The following is a 15,061-nucleotide window of genomic DNA, read 5'->3' as shown; positions in this document are numbered from 1 at the left end:
TCAGTTTTATGATTTCTCCAGTGTTCAGAATTCAAATGACTCGCTTCTGGAATGTCGTTTTTCCATTCAAGTTTCGTGTCTGGACTGAATGTTGGTTGGTTCCAATGCAGGGTTGGAAGGTCAGCGGGCAGGGTCCAATGAGGCGCTTCCCCAACGCTAGGACTCGGGTCTTCGTCGGACTCCGCGGAGGCCCCCTCCCCCGGCACCGAGAGTTCAGCAGATCCAGCCGGGAATGCATCGCTTTGAGCAGTCCTAGTCTTATTTGTTGTATTTTGCTCATGGTGGCCGTTCAGCAGTGCAAATACTCTATCTACATCCTTCAAGTAATTAGTCCAGTCAACCAGACTAAGTGTATAGTTTTGTCTGTACTCATAGACACTTTCGTTCACACTGTATAAATCCTCCAGACCTTGCCAGTTGACGTCGGCCGCCGCGAGGCTGGGCAGATTAACCTTCCCATCCATCCCATAACTGTCCTCTGTGAAAAGAGAGACGGAGGTAGATTAGTGGAGAAAGTATTTCCTACTCATCGGACAAGCAACTTACATTGTTTTTAAAAGGGCAAATCAATTTGAAATACAACGCTAAAGACTACTTTCTCCTAGTTATTTGTTGTCAGGGAGTGGACTTAGGTTACAGAAGTGACTGAACAGTAACACAAGATTGCAAAGAGGTTCAAACAAGGACAAAGTTCTGTGATGAGGCGAAGCTGGTGCTGGAAATGCATGGCATCATCAGTCAGCGGCCTGCTGTTCTACTGCTGGCTCTCCTCAAGTCAACTTTGCGACCAGGACGTCATGTGAGTGAGGCTCTCTGAGTTTCAACCCCTCATCTGTCAGATGCGGGAATAGTTGTGTGATGGAAACTTTACTACCTACCGGGTCACTGGGTGAATGATGAATCTGAAAGGGTTTTAATGAACAGGCGATACTTAGTCAGACATTATTATGCTCCCTGGGACTGCGTATAAAAACAAACGTGACTGCAACTGAACTCCTCTAATCCGATGCTTGAATCGGCCTCTCTGATTGTTTTTGCCCTAAAAGTTCTATGCTCTAGATAAGTCAATCTTTGAATGGTTTCCACAGTGTACAAAGAACGCACCAGCTTTCTCTCTCTCAGGTCTTTCTATATCACCAAGGTGGCTCCAGTCCTGTGGAAAATAGCACCTTTTCTTTTGTTATGTCTCAGTACCATTTAGAAAGAGGCAGCCTAGATTAATGTGATCAACTACCCGCAAGCAATACGGACCAACAGGAAGAATAAGGAAAACTACACAAAACCCACACTTCTCGGTAAACAAGAAGATAGAAAATTATGTAATCTTCAAATGACCTGTAAGTTAAAAAAAAGAAAGTTAAAACTGAATCTCGACAGAGCTGTCTGTCACACTTGGGGCACGAGCCTTGGGAAAACAGGACAGATGAGAGAAGCAGGAAATGAGGTCGCATCCAAGAACTGAGTTGAAGCCATCGCTGAAAGAATGTCAACCTGATGTAGAAAAGACCGTAAGAATCCTGGTAAACCGCAGTGGCGACAACGAGGAAGAGACTCAGAAGTGGGTGTGAATCGAGGTGGCAGTCGGAAAGGCAGGGAGTAAAGGACACAAAGCAAGAAGCAACATCCTTTGGAAACTGGGTGATAAGGGAAAAGGATAGCAAAAGAGGGGAAATGTCAGATCCTGTGAGGAAAAAAGAGAAAGAAGAAATTGGAAACACACCACCTCCCCAATCATCATCCCCAAATAATAATAAAATAAAATAGTAGAAAGAACGTATCTTGGATACACCACTAGAAAGTATCCTCTCAAAGTAGAAATCTTGTAAATACTTGAAATCTATGAAATTAGGAAAAACAGCTTAAATCTATACAAAATTGTTATAAAAGAAAATAGAAAATAAGAACAACAAAATCTATCGTCTTAGGAAAATGCCAAATCCCCTTACGAAATAAACCATAAAGCGAAGAAAATCACAATACAACACTGCCAAGTAAATTAAATATTTTCAGTCAAGCACCCCAGGATATGAAAACCATCTTAAGTCAGAAATTAAAGTACAAACCAAGGATCTTACAACCATCCAAGACCTTCTTCAAGTATCAAGGCTACGGAAAAACAGGCCTAGAAATTAAAATGTAAGAATGCAGAGAACACAATCCACATCAGCTCTTCTTGAACAGTCTTTATCCAACCAAGAAATCACTGGAGCAAAAGGATGGATAGTGCGCGTTTAATGTACTTATCAGATTTAGGAGTCTGATAAAGATAGGAGAAGGGCTGAGAGATAATGTATACATTTTATATGACAAAGTAAAAAATAATGTAACTAGAAATAGGAGGAAAGATAGAGAAGTTGAAAGAGAAGCTCATTGAGTTGAAATAATAGTTGGGAGTCATAGAACTCCATTGAAAACTGACCAATGAGATCATAAAGGATTAAATAAGAAACAGGGACTAGGGACATTAAAAACATTTAAGTTCAAAGGCAACCAATAGGACAAAAATGCAAATCCTACAAAGTTCCAATGCGGGAGGGGAAGACAACCGTCTTGATAAAGAAGAAACTACCTGTGAAAGATGCAAAGTGAAATATGTGGAAACATAATAATAAGTGATACTCAATCTAAGACAGGCCAAATGGACTAAAAATAAGTATGAATCTAGAAGACCTGAGTATATAATCAGTCAGGTAGTTCTCATTTAAATGTGTCCAATAGTATATTCCAAGGGTAGAAGACACACCTTCTCAAACACACATAGAAAGTCACATTACTTGATTATGTGTTTGGTCACAAAAAAAGAATCAGTAAGTTGCATGAAACAGAAATATCACAAACCCTCTGACACAATACAATAAAACTAGAAATTAATAACATTAAAACAACAAGAAAGCCCTTTGACCTGGAAGCTAAGGTCATCTGGGTGAAAAGGAAAATAGAAACCTAAAAGTGCAGAATTAAAAAAATGATAATGAAAACACTGTTTATTAGAACCTATGATGCATAAGGCATTATAGTTATGCATCGTTTTAAGCATTCTTAGCCTTAAACAGTTTTATCATGAAAAATAAATGAATTAAACACCAAACTCAAAAAGAAAGAAGATGTTCTTTCTTTCTTTCTTTCTTTCTTTCTTTCTTTCTTTCTTTCTGCAGAAAGAACAATGTAAATCAAAAGAAAGCACCAGGAAGGAAATGATAAAGGTGAAAGCAAAAATTAATGAGGTAGAGAACAGAAGAATGACATACCTAACTAGGAAATCAAAATCCTGGTTCTTTACAAAAGTATCAAAACAGACAATCACGAGTTCAGCTATTTGAGAAAAAAGGGAGAAAGTTCACATACACGAAATAAAAAATGGCAAGGGAATTTGCGACAACGTGGATGGAACTAGAGAGTATTATGCTTAGCAAAATAAGTCAATTGGAGAAAGACAACTATCATATGATCTCCCTGATATGAGGAAGTGGAGATGCAATGTTGTGGGGTTTGGGGGTAGGAAAAGAATAAATGAAACAAGATGGGATTGGGAGGGAGACAAACCGTAAGAGACTCTTAATCTCACAAAACAAACTGAGAGTTGCCAGGGGGAGGGGGTAGGGAGAGGGTGGTGGGGTTATGGACTTTGGGGAGGGTATGTGCTATGGTGAGTGCTGTGAAGTATGTAAACCTGGTGATTCACAGACCTGTACCCCTGGGGCTAATAATAAATTATATGTTAATAAAAAAATGGAATTGTAAACCAGTTAGTAGATATTTAATAAATTTGTTGAATGACCAAAAAAATGGCAAGGGAGAAATAATCATTGAGATATGCAGAACTTAAAACATAAGAGGCCATTTTGTAGACCTCAAAGCAAATGAATTAGAAAACCTGGATGAGAGAGATAATTGCCCAGAAAAGTAGTTTATTGAAACTGATCCAATAGAAATTGAAAGTTTAGATAAAGCAATTTCCAAAGAAGGAAAAGAAAGCTTATTAAGAAACTATGAAGATGCACTAGGTCCCTATGGTTTCACAGGAGAATTTTACCAAGCCTTCAAGGAGAAGAGAATCTGAACACTAGATAAACTGTTTCAAAGCATAGAAAAAGAAAGTTTCCAAACTCTTCTTATAAAGCAACTATAATATTTTTAGTTGTGGTAGGAAGAAAGATAGCCACATCCTGATCCTAGAAACTGTAGATCTATTACCTTCCATGGCACAAGGGACTTTTCAGATGTGATTTCAATTATGTTGATATGGGGGACATAGTTTTGAAGGATTTAGATGGGGCCAATGTAACCACGAAGGTCCTTAGTAGGGAAAGAGGCAGGGGAGTGAGAAGATGCGAGCTTGGAAGCCTGGGTCTGAGACACGCGCTTGCACATGCCCACACAGACACATACAGATTGAGATCTGAAGATCCTACACTACGAACTCTGGAGATGTGGGGGAGGGCCCTGGACAGGAATGTAGGGAGCCTCCAGAAGCTGGATAAGACAAGGAAAGGGATCCTTTTCTAAAGCTCTCGGAAGGAATACAGACCTGCTTACCCCATGATTTTAGACCAGTTACACCCATTTTGGACTTCTGACTGCTAAAAATGAAAGAATAAATTTGTGTTGCTTAAGACAGTGGGGTGATTTCTTACAGCAGCAATAGAAAACTAATATGATACCTAGAAAGTTAACACTAGTGCAAACAAAAAGAAAATTACAGACTGGTATTATTTATTCATATAATACAAAAATCCCAAGTAAAATATTACTGGAGAGAACTCAGTATTATATTTAGAAAATAACACACAATGATTTAGTGGAATGTATTCTAGGAATGAAAGGTTGGCTTATTCTTAGTAAATCTGTTAATATAATATATCATATTTGAAGATCTATTGAATAGAACAGACTAGAATAGAATAACTTTGGAATAAAATATATCATATTAGAATATAATATATCATATTGGAAGATTGAATAATTATTTGAGCATCTCCATAGATGCTGAAAAAGGCCTTTGACAAATTCAACATTCATTAGTAATAAAAACACAAAAAAAATTAATGGTTAGTTCCTTAACATGTAAAGATGTGTACAACTTAGTCCTAAAACATGCCTTCTCACTTAACAGGGAAATCTGAGAAGCATTTTCACTAAGATCAGCAACAAGATAACACTGTACTAGAAGTATTAGTTCATTCAAGTCAACAGGAGGGATCAGTCAGAACCAACAAACTGGAAAAGAAGCAAAGCTGGGCGCCTGGGTGGCCCATTTGGTTAAGCGACTACCTTCAGCTCAGGTCATGATCCTGGAGCTGCAGGATCGAGTCCCACATCAGGATCCCTGCTCAGCGGGGAGTCCGCTTCTCCCCCTCCCCCTCTCTCCTCTCATGCTCTCCCTCTCTTTCATTCTGTCAAATCAATAAATAAAATCTTAAACAAAACAAAACAAAAAAAGAAGCAAATCTATTTCTACTCACAAATATATGACAAGTATACCTGGAATACCCAAGAGAATCAGTGACAAAATTAACTGAAAAATAGAAATACTTTATAAAGTAGCAAGATATAAAATTAATATACAGAAATCAGTAGCCCTCATATACACGAATGAGAACCTCAAAGAGGGTTTGATTATGGAGGAAAACCCTATTCACAATAATAACAGAGAGGATAACACACTTATGAATAAACGTACCAAGAATTGTGCAAAACCTATGAGAAGATCGTTCAGAAAGCTCCTGGAAGACCTGGAAATTTACTTAACCGGGTGGAAATATAGCCTTCGTTCCTGGATAGAAGACTCAGCATCATAAAGATACAAGTTCTTTCTGATAATTCTTTCAAAAACCAGATAAAAAAGTGGGCGTACAATATAACCAGATAATCTACAAAAGTAAGTAACGTGGCCTTTAAACTTTCAAAAACGTGTTCAACTTTACTCATACGAAGAGCAACACAAATTCAAACCGTACTGAGATACCCTTTCTTTCTCATTCAATTGGAAAAAAAATTTAGAACCTGGACAGCTGTTGAAAGCAGATAGTCATACAGCGATGGTGGGAATGCAAAATGGTACAAACCACATGGAGGGAAATCTGGCAGTATTTAATAGGTCCATAGAGGCATTTACCTTTGACCCAGTAATCCTCCAACTAGGAATTTATTTTGAAGATAACCTCAAGAACATGAAACATATTTGCGCAAGGCTCTTTACTGCAGCACCATTTGGAATTGCAAAATACGAGAAGAACCGAAATGCTCATACATAAAAGAGTGACTGAATAAATTATGGAGCAGCCCCACAGCAGGTTACTATGACGAAGTGAAAAGAGAATGGGACGATCTCTATGAACTGAGGGAGAGGATAGATTTTAAAATGAAAATATTTTAAGTGAGAAAGAAACCAAGTGCAATCCTGTTTATATTGTATGCTATCCTCGGTGTAAGAAAATAAGAGAAATCAGGTATCACCATCTGCTTACTACTGCAACGAAAACACAAGAAGGTAAAGGAGAAACTGAGGAGTCTGGTTACCTACAGCGCACGTGTGGGAAGAGGTGGTGGGAGGGACTGACATTTCTCTCCATATGCTTCTGGCACTTCTGACTTTTGGAAGTATGTTAAAGTATTACACACTGAAAAAGAAAATTACACTAGCAGTGATGAGGAAAAAATAGAACCAAAAATGAAAATACAGACAGAAATAAACAAACTTTGGTCTATTTCAAATGAGTAACATAACCACAATAAAGGGGGAGGTTGCAGGGAGCTAGCCCCAGTAATTTCAAACACAGAGCTATTTTTGCTCCTTCTGAAGACAGAAAGACCTGAAAAATATACTGAACTCTAGTTAGCAGGGTTGTGTTTATTGTTGCAGGATCTAGCAATTCTAAATTGCTTTCTGTGTGCTGTAGCATTTAACAGATGAGTTAATCCTTTGAGGATAATGGGAACTAGACTTCTCAAAGCTGGAAAATGAAGTTACCGTAGAGAAACTAGGAAGACTACAATGAACCTTGAGCCTTTGAGTTAGAATTAGAGGTATCAGTATGAACATATGGTTTGTAATATATCTAGGAATGGCTGTCAATATCTGTGCGTGTGTATTTTAGCTCTGTCCACCCAAAGGGTCTACATACAATGATGCCTCCATAGCAATTTTACGCACCTCAAACCTAGATCTTGGGTCCAAATGCCAGTCCCCACTTAAAAGGAACTGGGGTTCTTTGGAGAAATGGCTGATTCCAGTTGTAAGGGAGTGAAACTACAAAGGGAACCTGCAACACGGGCCCCAAAGCAAGGGGGTGCTCAAAAGATGATGGGGATACCCCAAAAGTTCTGAAGAGATATCTGAAGGGACACCGTTGGCCAAAACTGGGAAAGTTGGATCAAAATAAAGAATGGTAGCAAAAGGATATCCGTGGGATGAAATAAGGGTCTATGATTCCTTATTGCTATACATACATGTCTACATATGTATGAGAAAAGGGCAATTTCTTCTTTGTGGTAGAGTACCACTTAAGAAATGCAGCAACAATAATGAAGTTGGAAAAAAATCATCATTTTGCAGTCATCAAAATGATTAAGAATGATAAAATCATCCAAAGCTAGTGAATAAATTATTAATTAAAGAAGGAAAAAATATGATTTTATAGCAGATTAACCAAGCAAACCACACCTGAACCAAGTAATCAAAGGTAAGACCATCCACAGATGTCAGGGATTTCCTTATAAGATATCCTGGGGGGAACCTGAGTGGCTCAGTGGGTTGGGCACCCTAGTCTTGATTTTGGCTCAGGTCATGAACTCAGGGTTGTGAGGTCGAGCCCCAAGTCTGGCTCCACACTTGGTGGGGGGTCTGCTTGAGATTCTCTCTCTCCATTTCCTTCTGTTCCCTCTCCTGCCCCCACTCTCTCAAATCAATCAATCAATCTTAAAAAAAAAAAAAAAAAAGATATCCTGAGTATACACTTCCATGTTTGTGGTATTCCTGCCAGAAATGCACAATTTTAGTCCAATCACAAGGAAACATCAGAAAAACCCCAATTGAGGGACATTTTACAGAATAACTGGCCTGTACACTTAAGAATATCAATGTGTTGCTGGGGAGAGGGGATGAGGCAGCTGGGTGATGGACATTGGGGGGGTATTTGCTATAGTGAACACTGTGAATTGTGTAAGACTGATGATTCACAGACCTGCACCCCTGGAGCAAATAATACATTATATGTTAACAACAACAACAAAAATGTCATGAATGGCAATGAAAAGTTGAGGAACTATTCCAGATGGAAAGAGACTTAAAAGACATTACACTTTACTACAGTGTGTGATTCTGGATTGGATCCCCGACCAGAAAAACAAAATCCTCCCCAAACCATAAATATGACATTACTGAGACAATTGGCAACATTTGAATATGGACCGTGGACCAGAAAATAGACTTGTATCAGCATTAAATTGCCTGATTTTAATAAATGTACAACAGTTATGTAAGAATGTTTTTGTTCATGGGAAATGTATACTAAAGCTCTTATATATAAAGATACACGATATCTGCAAATTATAAATGATTCAAGGGAAAAAAAAGAAGTATATGTAGTGTATGTGGTGAAAGAGCCAGAGAACAAGAAAAAACAGTAAGACAAATGGGGAAAAATTTCTTGGAAGTGTTCTTGCAAGTTTTCTGTACATGTAACATTGTATCAAAATATTAGTCAAAATCCTTTTAGATATTAGAACTAACTTGTCCACATTTCTGTCCTGGTTTCTGCCAGTCCTCATCTCACAAAAGGAACCCTCTTTCTTGGGCCATTCTGAAGTTCTTTATTCGGGGAGTAAACATATGAGTAGATTTGTTCTGAAAAGTGAATTTTTGGAATAAATGTAAATGATTTCAAGTTCCAGGTAATTCTCATCCAATCTGGAAAATAGAAAGGTTGTAAAACCCCTAAGAGAAATGCAAATCACATGTAGGTCTCCAACTGAGTCTCATTTCTTCCTGAATGGCACTTATTTACTTTTAAGAGCATGACCACATAATTCGGGGCTCTAAGGGAGCTCAGCCGGTTAAGCTTCAGACTCTTGCTTTGGGCTCAGGTTGTGATCTCAGGGTCATGAGATCAAGCCCCGAGTCAGGCTCTGCACTGAGCAGGGAGTCTGCTTGAGACTCTCTCTTTCCCTCTGCCTCTCTCCCTGCTCCCTCTCTCTGAAAAAAATAAATACATCTTTAAAAACATGACCAATAATTTTGTCCCTGTCTCTGCATGGGTAGCAGAGATCACATAAGGGTAGAGTTGTCCCTCTTTTGGAGCAGTGGTATAATCCACAAGGACTCCTGGTGTCCTAGGAAGCAGAAAGAGTCGTTTCTACAGAGACTGCCTGATGCCTACCGACTTCTTCAGCCTGTTCTGTTCCTGCTCCCCACGTGGCCTCTGCCATAGCCTCGCCAAAACAATGTAGTTTCCTGAAAACACCAGGCTCTCTCCCTTCTCAGCCCTGGCATTTATTCCTAGAATTTGCTTCCCTGCCTCCTCATCTGAGTTAACTCTCAGCCTTCAAAATGAAATTTGAGCATCACTCCCTCTACAATTTTGTGACCCTCTTATGCCTCCCATCGGGTTTCCTCAGCATGGTGGGAGCCCCTCCATTATGCACCCACCTCTAGATGGTCCTGGCGACTTGTGTTCAGAAGCTCACTTTGACTTTCACCAGGCTAGATGTCCATAATTTCAAGGGGCAAGTACTAGGTCAACCAGAAATTCACAAGTACTGGAATTCTGTTGATGGTTGCTAAATTGAGGGATGTTTTCGCTGATACGGCTAGTCCCCTCCAGGTTTCAGTTCTGAAGGCATTCATTTGATTTTCCAAAATTGAGAGAGCCCGAGCAGAGTATCTGTGCTAACATATCCATTCGTTTCTCCAAAGCTCTTGCCTGTTTTTTTGTGTTCTCTTTGAATATTTTTCTGAAGGCACGGAGTTTCCATATTTGGGACCAAAGCAGTGTGCCTTGTGTGTGACATTCGTGCTGCTTGAAACACAGCATGTTTTAGGCTGAAATGGAATTCACTTTGGGTTTGGAAATTCCAGAGACTCTGAATTCAGTGCCCTGAACATAACTAAAAGCCTATCAATCATATGTACCTTTTTATTTGTTATGCAAAGAAGATTTCTAGGGCACTAATTTTATTGATGAATTGCAAGAACACCTATTTATTTTACAGATACAAGACCATGAACGTTCCACTAAGAAGGCAGTATAGAACTACAAATACTAAGCTATGTCATTTATCTATAGATGAATAACTTTGCATAGTCAATGGCTGATTAAAAGCACATACCTGCTTATTGGGGCAAATGCACATAATTTTCCTTCTTTCTTAACATTTCATTATTTTAAAAAGCCTCTAATATCATTACCCATTAATGGGATGGTAAATGTCCTTCAAAATTCTAGGGCTCTTTGCTATTTCTCTCACTATTCGACTTTATTATCAAACTTCGTTCATAGAATGAATTGTGTAAGACTGATGAATCACAGACCTGTACCCCTGAAACAAGTAATGCATATGCTAATAAAAAAATAATTATAAATGAATAATGTACAGTCAGGGCTAAGCCCTTTTCAGATATCAGTTCATGTAATCTTTATGTGTTATGTATCTGTGTACGATCACCTCTTTACAGACGAGAAAACGAAGTTAAAAGGTTAACTAAATTGTTTGAGTGAAACAGCATGGTATGGAGATTAAAAGCACATGCTAGTTCCAGACTCCTTGTGTAGGTACTCCATCATTTATCTGCTATATAATCTTGGGAAAGTTACTTGGTGTCTCTGTGACTCAATTTTCTCATCAATAAAATGGCAGTAACAGTACTGCCTTCACAAAATTATTGTGACAGTTAAGTGATTTAACATATGTAAAGAACTTAGGAGAGTGTGGGAACAAGGTAAGTTAGGTAACGCAGCTAGAAATTGTCCCCAAATTAGAAAACAGTGGAGTCAGACCTTGGGACTAAGCTGACCCACAAAACTGTCCTTGCAACTATGTATGTTACCTAATCTGATCGACCCAAATAATATCATATTCTTTCTTTCTTCTTTCTTCCTTTCTTTTTAAAGATTTTATTTTTATTTATTTGACAGAGATCACAGGTAGGCAGAGAGGCAGGCAGGGGTGGGGGGGGAACAGGCTCCCCGCTGAGCAGAGAGCCCGATGTGAGGCTCCATCCCAGGACCCTGGGATCATGACCGGAGCCGAAGGCAGAGGCTTCAACCCACTGGGCCACCCAGGCGCCCCCTATCATATTATTTCTCATAGGTTATAACACTCTTGAATATATCCCTACTGCATTCAGGATAAAGATCCAATCCTGGGATGCAGTATGCAACCAGGGTAACCAAATTGTCTAGATTGCCCGGGAGGGTCCTGTTTATGTGTGTTGGACTGGCATCCTCTTCCATTAAGCATTTGTCCAGAATTTTTGGAATTTTAGTTTAGAGAATCATTTTTAAATACAATTATTTGATACATCCACTGGTCAAGTCATTGATCAGCAAAGACACATATCACATTTAGATCATTTTAATTATTTTTAGTACTCCCTCTATGGTCAAAACATCCCTGTTTGGAAGACAAATTCTGTGGTCACACTACATACCGCACTCTTCATGAAACAGCTCTGTTTACCTCTTCTGCTTACCCCTCACCTCCTTTCCTTGTCCTAACTTTGAATTGATCACAATCCCCCCAAATGAATCTTGACTTTGAAAAAATACTCCCTTCTAGTTGGAATGGTTTTCTTTCTTCAATATCCTATTCTAGATCATGCCAGCCTTGCCTTCTGCATGCAGCACTAAATGCTGCCTCCCTGGGAAGCTTCCCAGGATTCCCTGGGGTGGGTTAGGGGCCCCACTTGGCTCTTATAGCGTCATGTTTTTCCCGTCAGAGCACTTTGTTTTCTATGTTGTAATCGTAATACTTGACTGTGTTCTCCTAGAAAGCAGTGGCATGCATAGAGGTGGCCATGTACATTCTTTCCTTCTTTAACTATTGAATGATGAGAGAGGATTAATTCCTGCACCTTTCTCTCGATTTTGAAGCCAATTACAGGTAAATTTCACTCCTCCGTTTGGAGGAAGGGTCAAGTCCTGCAATATTTTCGTTTCTTCTTCTATGGTATAAGAAACAAGGCACTGGGAATAGAATCACTGGTGGAAAAGTAAGACCAAATTCTGATAATTCTTTGGGAGCTTAGATGATCCTGACTTGTCCCTGCCCCTGATCCTGACCAGGGTGGCCACTGTTGTGTGAAGAAAAATTAACCCACCAGTGGGCATGGCCTGTCTAGCAGAACTTTGGCTGGATTTCAGTGTCTTCGTGCCACACAGCAGCTTTGCCTCTGACCCATGTCCTGACAACTCCGACCCTCAGCCCTCTGTTACCTGAGGATGCCGGTCCCTTTAACCCCAAACCCTGACCTTGATCCAACTCTTGGTCAAGCCTCTTAAACAGAAAAGTCCAACGGGGTTAGCAAGGCAGCTTACGAATAAAATGCACTTAGACGTGACGCATGCCAATTATTTTTCAGTAGAACTGGGAAGAAATATGAAGAGGAAAAAAGAAAATGGAGTCCTGAAATGTGACAGAGAGAAGAGAACCAGGTAAAACTTCATTAAAGCAACACAGAGCGGGGCCGTGGAGGTTGGGTTCTGTCCTTCAAGAAGTCCAGGCAGTTCAGAAAAAACAGAACTCTGGATTACCAAAGAGTGATGAACGAGATGGCGGCGGTGGTGAAGACTATCTATTTGTGTGACTATCTCTTATAAAACACAGGAGCATTCTTCGGAATTTTGATGTCACTATTCCCTTTCAAGTACTGTCTCCTTCGTGTTAATGTTTCATATCTCATATACACCTTACTAATAACACTCATCGTTCCTGGGGCTTGTTACATGCCAGGTTCTGTTCTCATCTTCTTACTAAGCAAGGCAGGACTTGAACCCAAGGCAGACTGACTCCTCCATGCTAACCAGGCCCTATCACCCAGCTCGCTCAGCTACATCCATCTGCAAGGCGATAGCTGCTGTTCCAGGGGAGATGAGTCAAAACACGCAACAGCAAGGTGTGCAGAAGCCTGGCTGTGGAGGGTGAAGCGCCGTATAGCCTGCTGGTCTCCATAGGGCGGCACCCTGAGGGCCCAGGAGTAGCCCCACCAGCATGAGGCCACCCAGAACCGCCCCCTGCCCTGGGCTGCTCCACACAGCTGCTGGATGCCCACCGTGCCTCCCAGGAGTATTTCCAGGACATCAAAAGGCAGTGGCATTAGCTTTCCTAAGCAATGGGAAAAATAAACACCTCCTCAACCTGTTGCTCCTATTCTATTTTGCAACACAGAAATGACTGCTTTCAACTAGAGCCAAAAATGATCGCCTGAGTCATGGGGGCTACTTTCTGAGCGGTGCCCTTACTCTGTGCTTGTCCTAACAGGAAAAATGACCTGGGGAGAGTCAGCGAGCCTCTTGGGGGGCCTAGCCCCAGGCACATGCTACAGCCATCAAGAAATAAAATAAATAATGAAGCTGAACAAGGAACAGACTTGCTTCTCAAAAGGTCATTTTGAAACGAATCTGAAGATGAAATTTTCAAAATCCACAAAATTGAAGGCAGTTAAAACTATTATGTACTCAGTCTTGTGCAAGGTGAATGTTTCTGAAACACTGGTCTGCTGAATTCTCAAATTTCATATTCTTCAGGGTTGGTCGTTAACCGGTTTTCTCAAAGTCTTTTATAATGAGATTTTATGATTAAAAAATGCATTTAATTAGTTTTCTAAAAAAAAAAAAAAGAAAAAATCAGAATGTTCTCGAAGATCCCAGCTTCTGAAGAAGCCTGTCAGGAGTGCCGTCACCGGAGGGCAGCGTACCCGCAGACACCATCGGGAGACAGGATTTTCGGCAGTTCCACACAGGGGGTGGCTTGTTTGGCATCTGTTCCCTTTCAGTCCATCAGGACACCGCAAGCAGGAGAGGTCGCATCAGACACTGCTTTTGGGTATCCAGAGAGTCCCCAGGTATGACCGGCGGATGCTCTCTCAGGAACCCTGATTCATGATTTCCCTCCCGCCTGCAACGTGGCTATCCGCGGACATCCAGCTCGCCCCCTGCCTTACAGAACGGTGGGATCCAAAAACGCCGGGCATTCTGAGTTACAGAGTTTCCTTAGATTTGTTCTTTGGTAGGGAATTTTGGCGTGGGGCGGTGGGGAGGCGACAGGTAACACTCCATCACCTTGCACACACAGCCACCTTCTCAGACAGGTGACCCCATCAACAATGAGTCACCAAGGCTGTGGCAAAGGACCTGAGAGATGATGGACTTAGTGGTGGCAGCAGGGGAAGGAGAGGGAGGAGTCTCAGATGTTGGCCACTTAATTATGACCGGAGTGCATTTCCACATCCTTCCTCTCAAAGTTGTCTGGGGTTGACCAGATGGAGAAGAGCTCTCTGAGTCAGCTCTGACCCGGCCTGTGTCTGCAATAGCCTGTTCATATCCTTTTATCTCCTTCGTGACAAGGAGTCAAAGAAAGCTCGACTGAAAATCCCTTCGCTTCGCTGTAAAATTGAGGGCATCGTCAAATAACTGTAAAGTCAATAGTCAGTGGTAGGTCCGTTTAAAATGTCACACTTTGGAAATGTCTTAATGTGGCCCTTGGGAAGCAGGTGCAAGAGTGCCTGGGTGCGGGCTATTACCTCGTCAGCCCGTGTCTCAGGTGAGACCAGCTTAAGAGTGGGCTCTTTTGCTCTGTCCTACGTGTGCTGGGGGTGATGTGGGGGTCGGGGGGGGTGCAGAGCCAGGTAAGGAAAGAAGACAGGAGAGAAGACAAAAAGAAGAGATACATACAGTTATTAAGGATCCTTGAAAGCCCAACTTCCTTTGTTTTGTTAGTTGTTTACATCTCCCTTCCCCTCACCCCCTCATCTTTCCTGTTGTTTAGTTTCTGGTGAGGCCAGTGAGCTGCCCTGGAAAAAGGGGAATCTGAGACTATAGCTCGGGAGGCTGGAGGGGAGGCGGTG

General features: G+C 40.9%; 1 protein-coding gene across 5 annotated transcripts in view; it reads right to left on the bottom strand.

Moving 5' to 3' along the window:
* Window positions 1-342: 342 nt before the first annotated feature.
* Window positions 343-15,061, bottom strand: part of SULF1 (sulfatase 1) — a 173,801-nt gene continuing 159,082 nt past the window's right edge. For all 5 annotated transcript variants that reach the window (XM_032315780.1, XM_032315782.1, XM_032315779.1 and 2 more), the window contains one exon: window positions 343-478. In XM_032315780.1, coding sequence (XP_032171671.1) covers window positions 448-478 — 31 coding nt within the window. In that variant the 3' untranslated portion in view covers window positions 343-447. The remainder of the gene's footprint in view (window positions 479-15,061) is intronic.

The sequence above is a fragment of the Mustela erminea genome, chromosome 16 (assembly GCF_009829155.1).
Source record: "Mustela erminea isolate mMusErm1 chromosome 16, mMusErm1.Pri, whole genome shotgun sequence".
Classification (NCBI taxonomy): domain Eukaryota; kingdom Metazoa; phylum Chordata; class Mammalia; order Carnivora; family Mustelidae; genus Mustela; species Mustela erminea.
The sequence above is the reverse complement of the archived record's forward strand: the minus strand, read 5'-3'. Positions and strand labels throughout refer to the sequence as shown.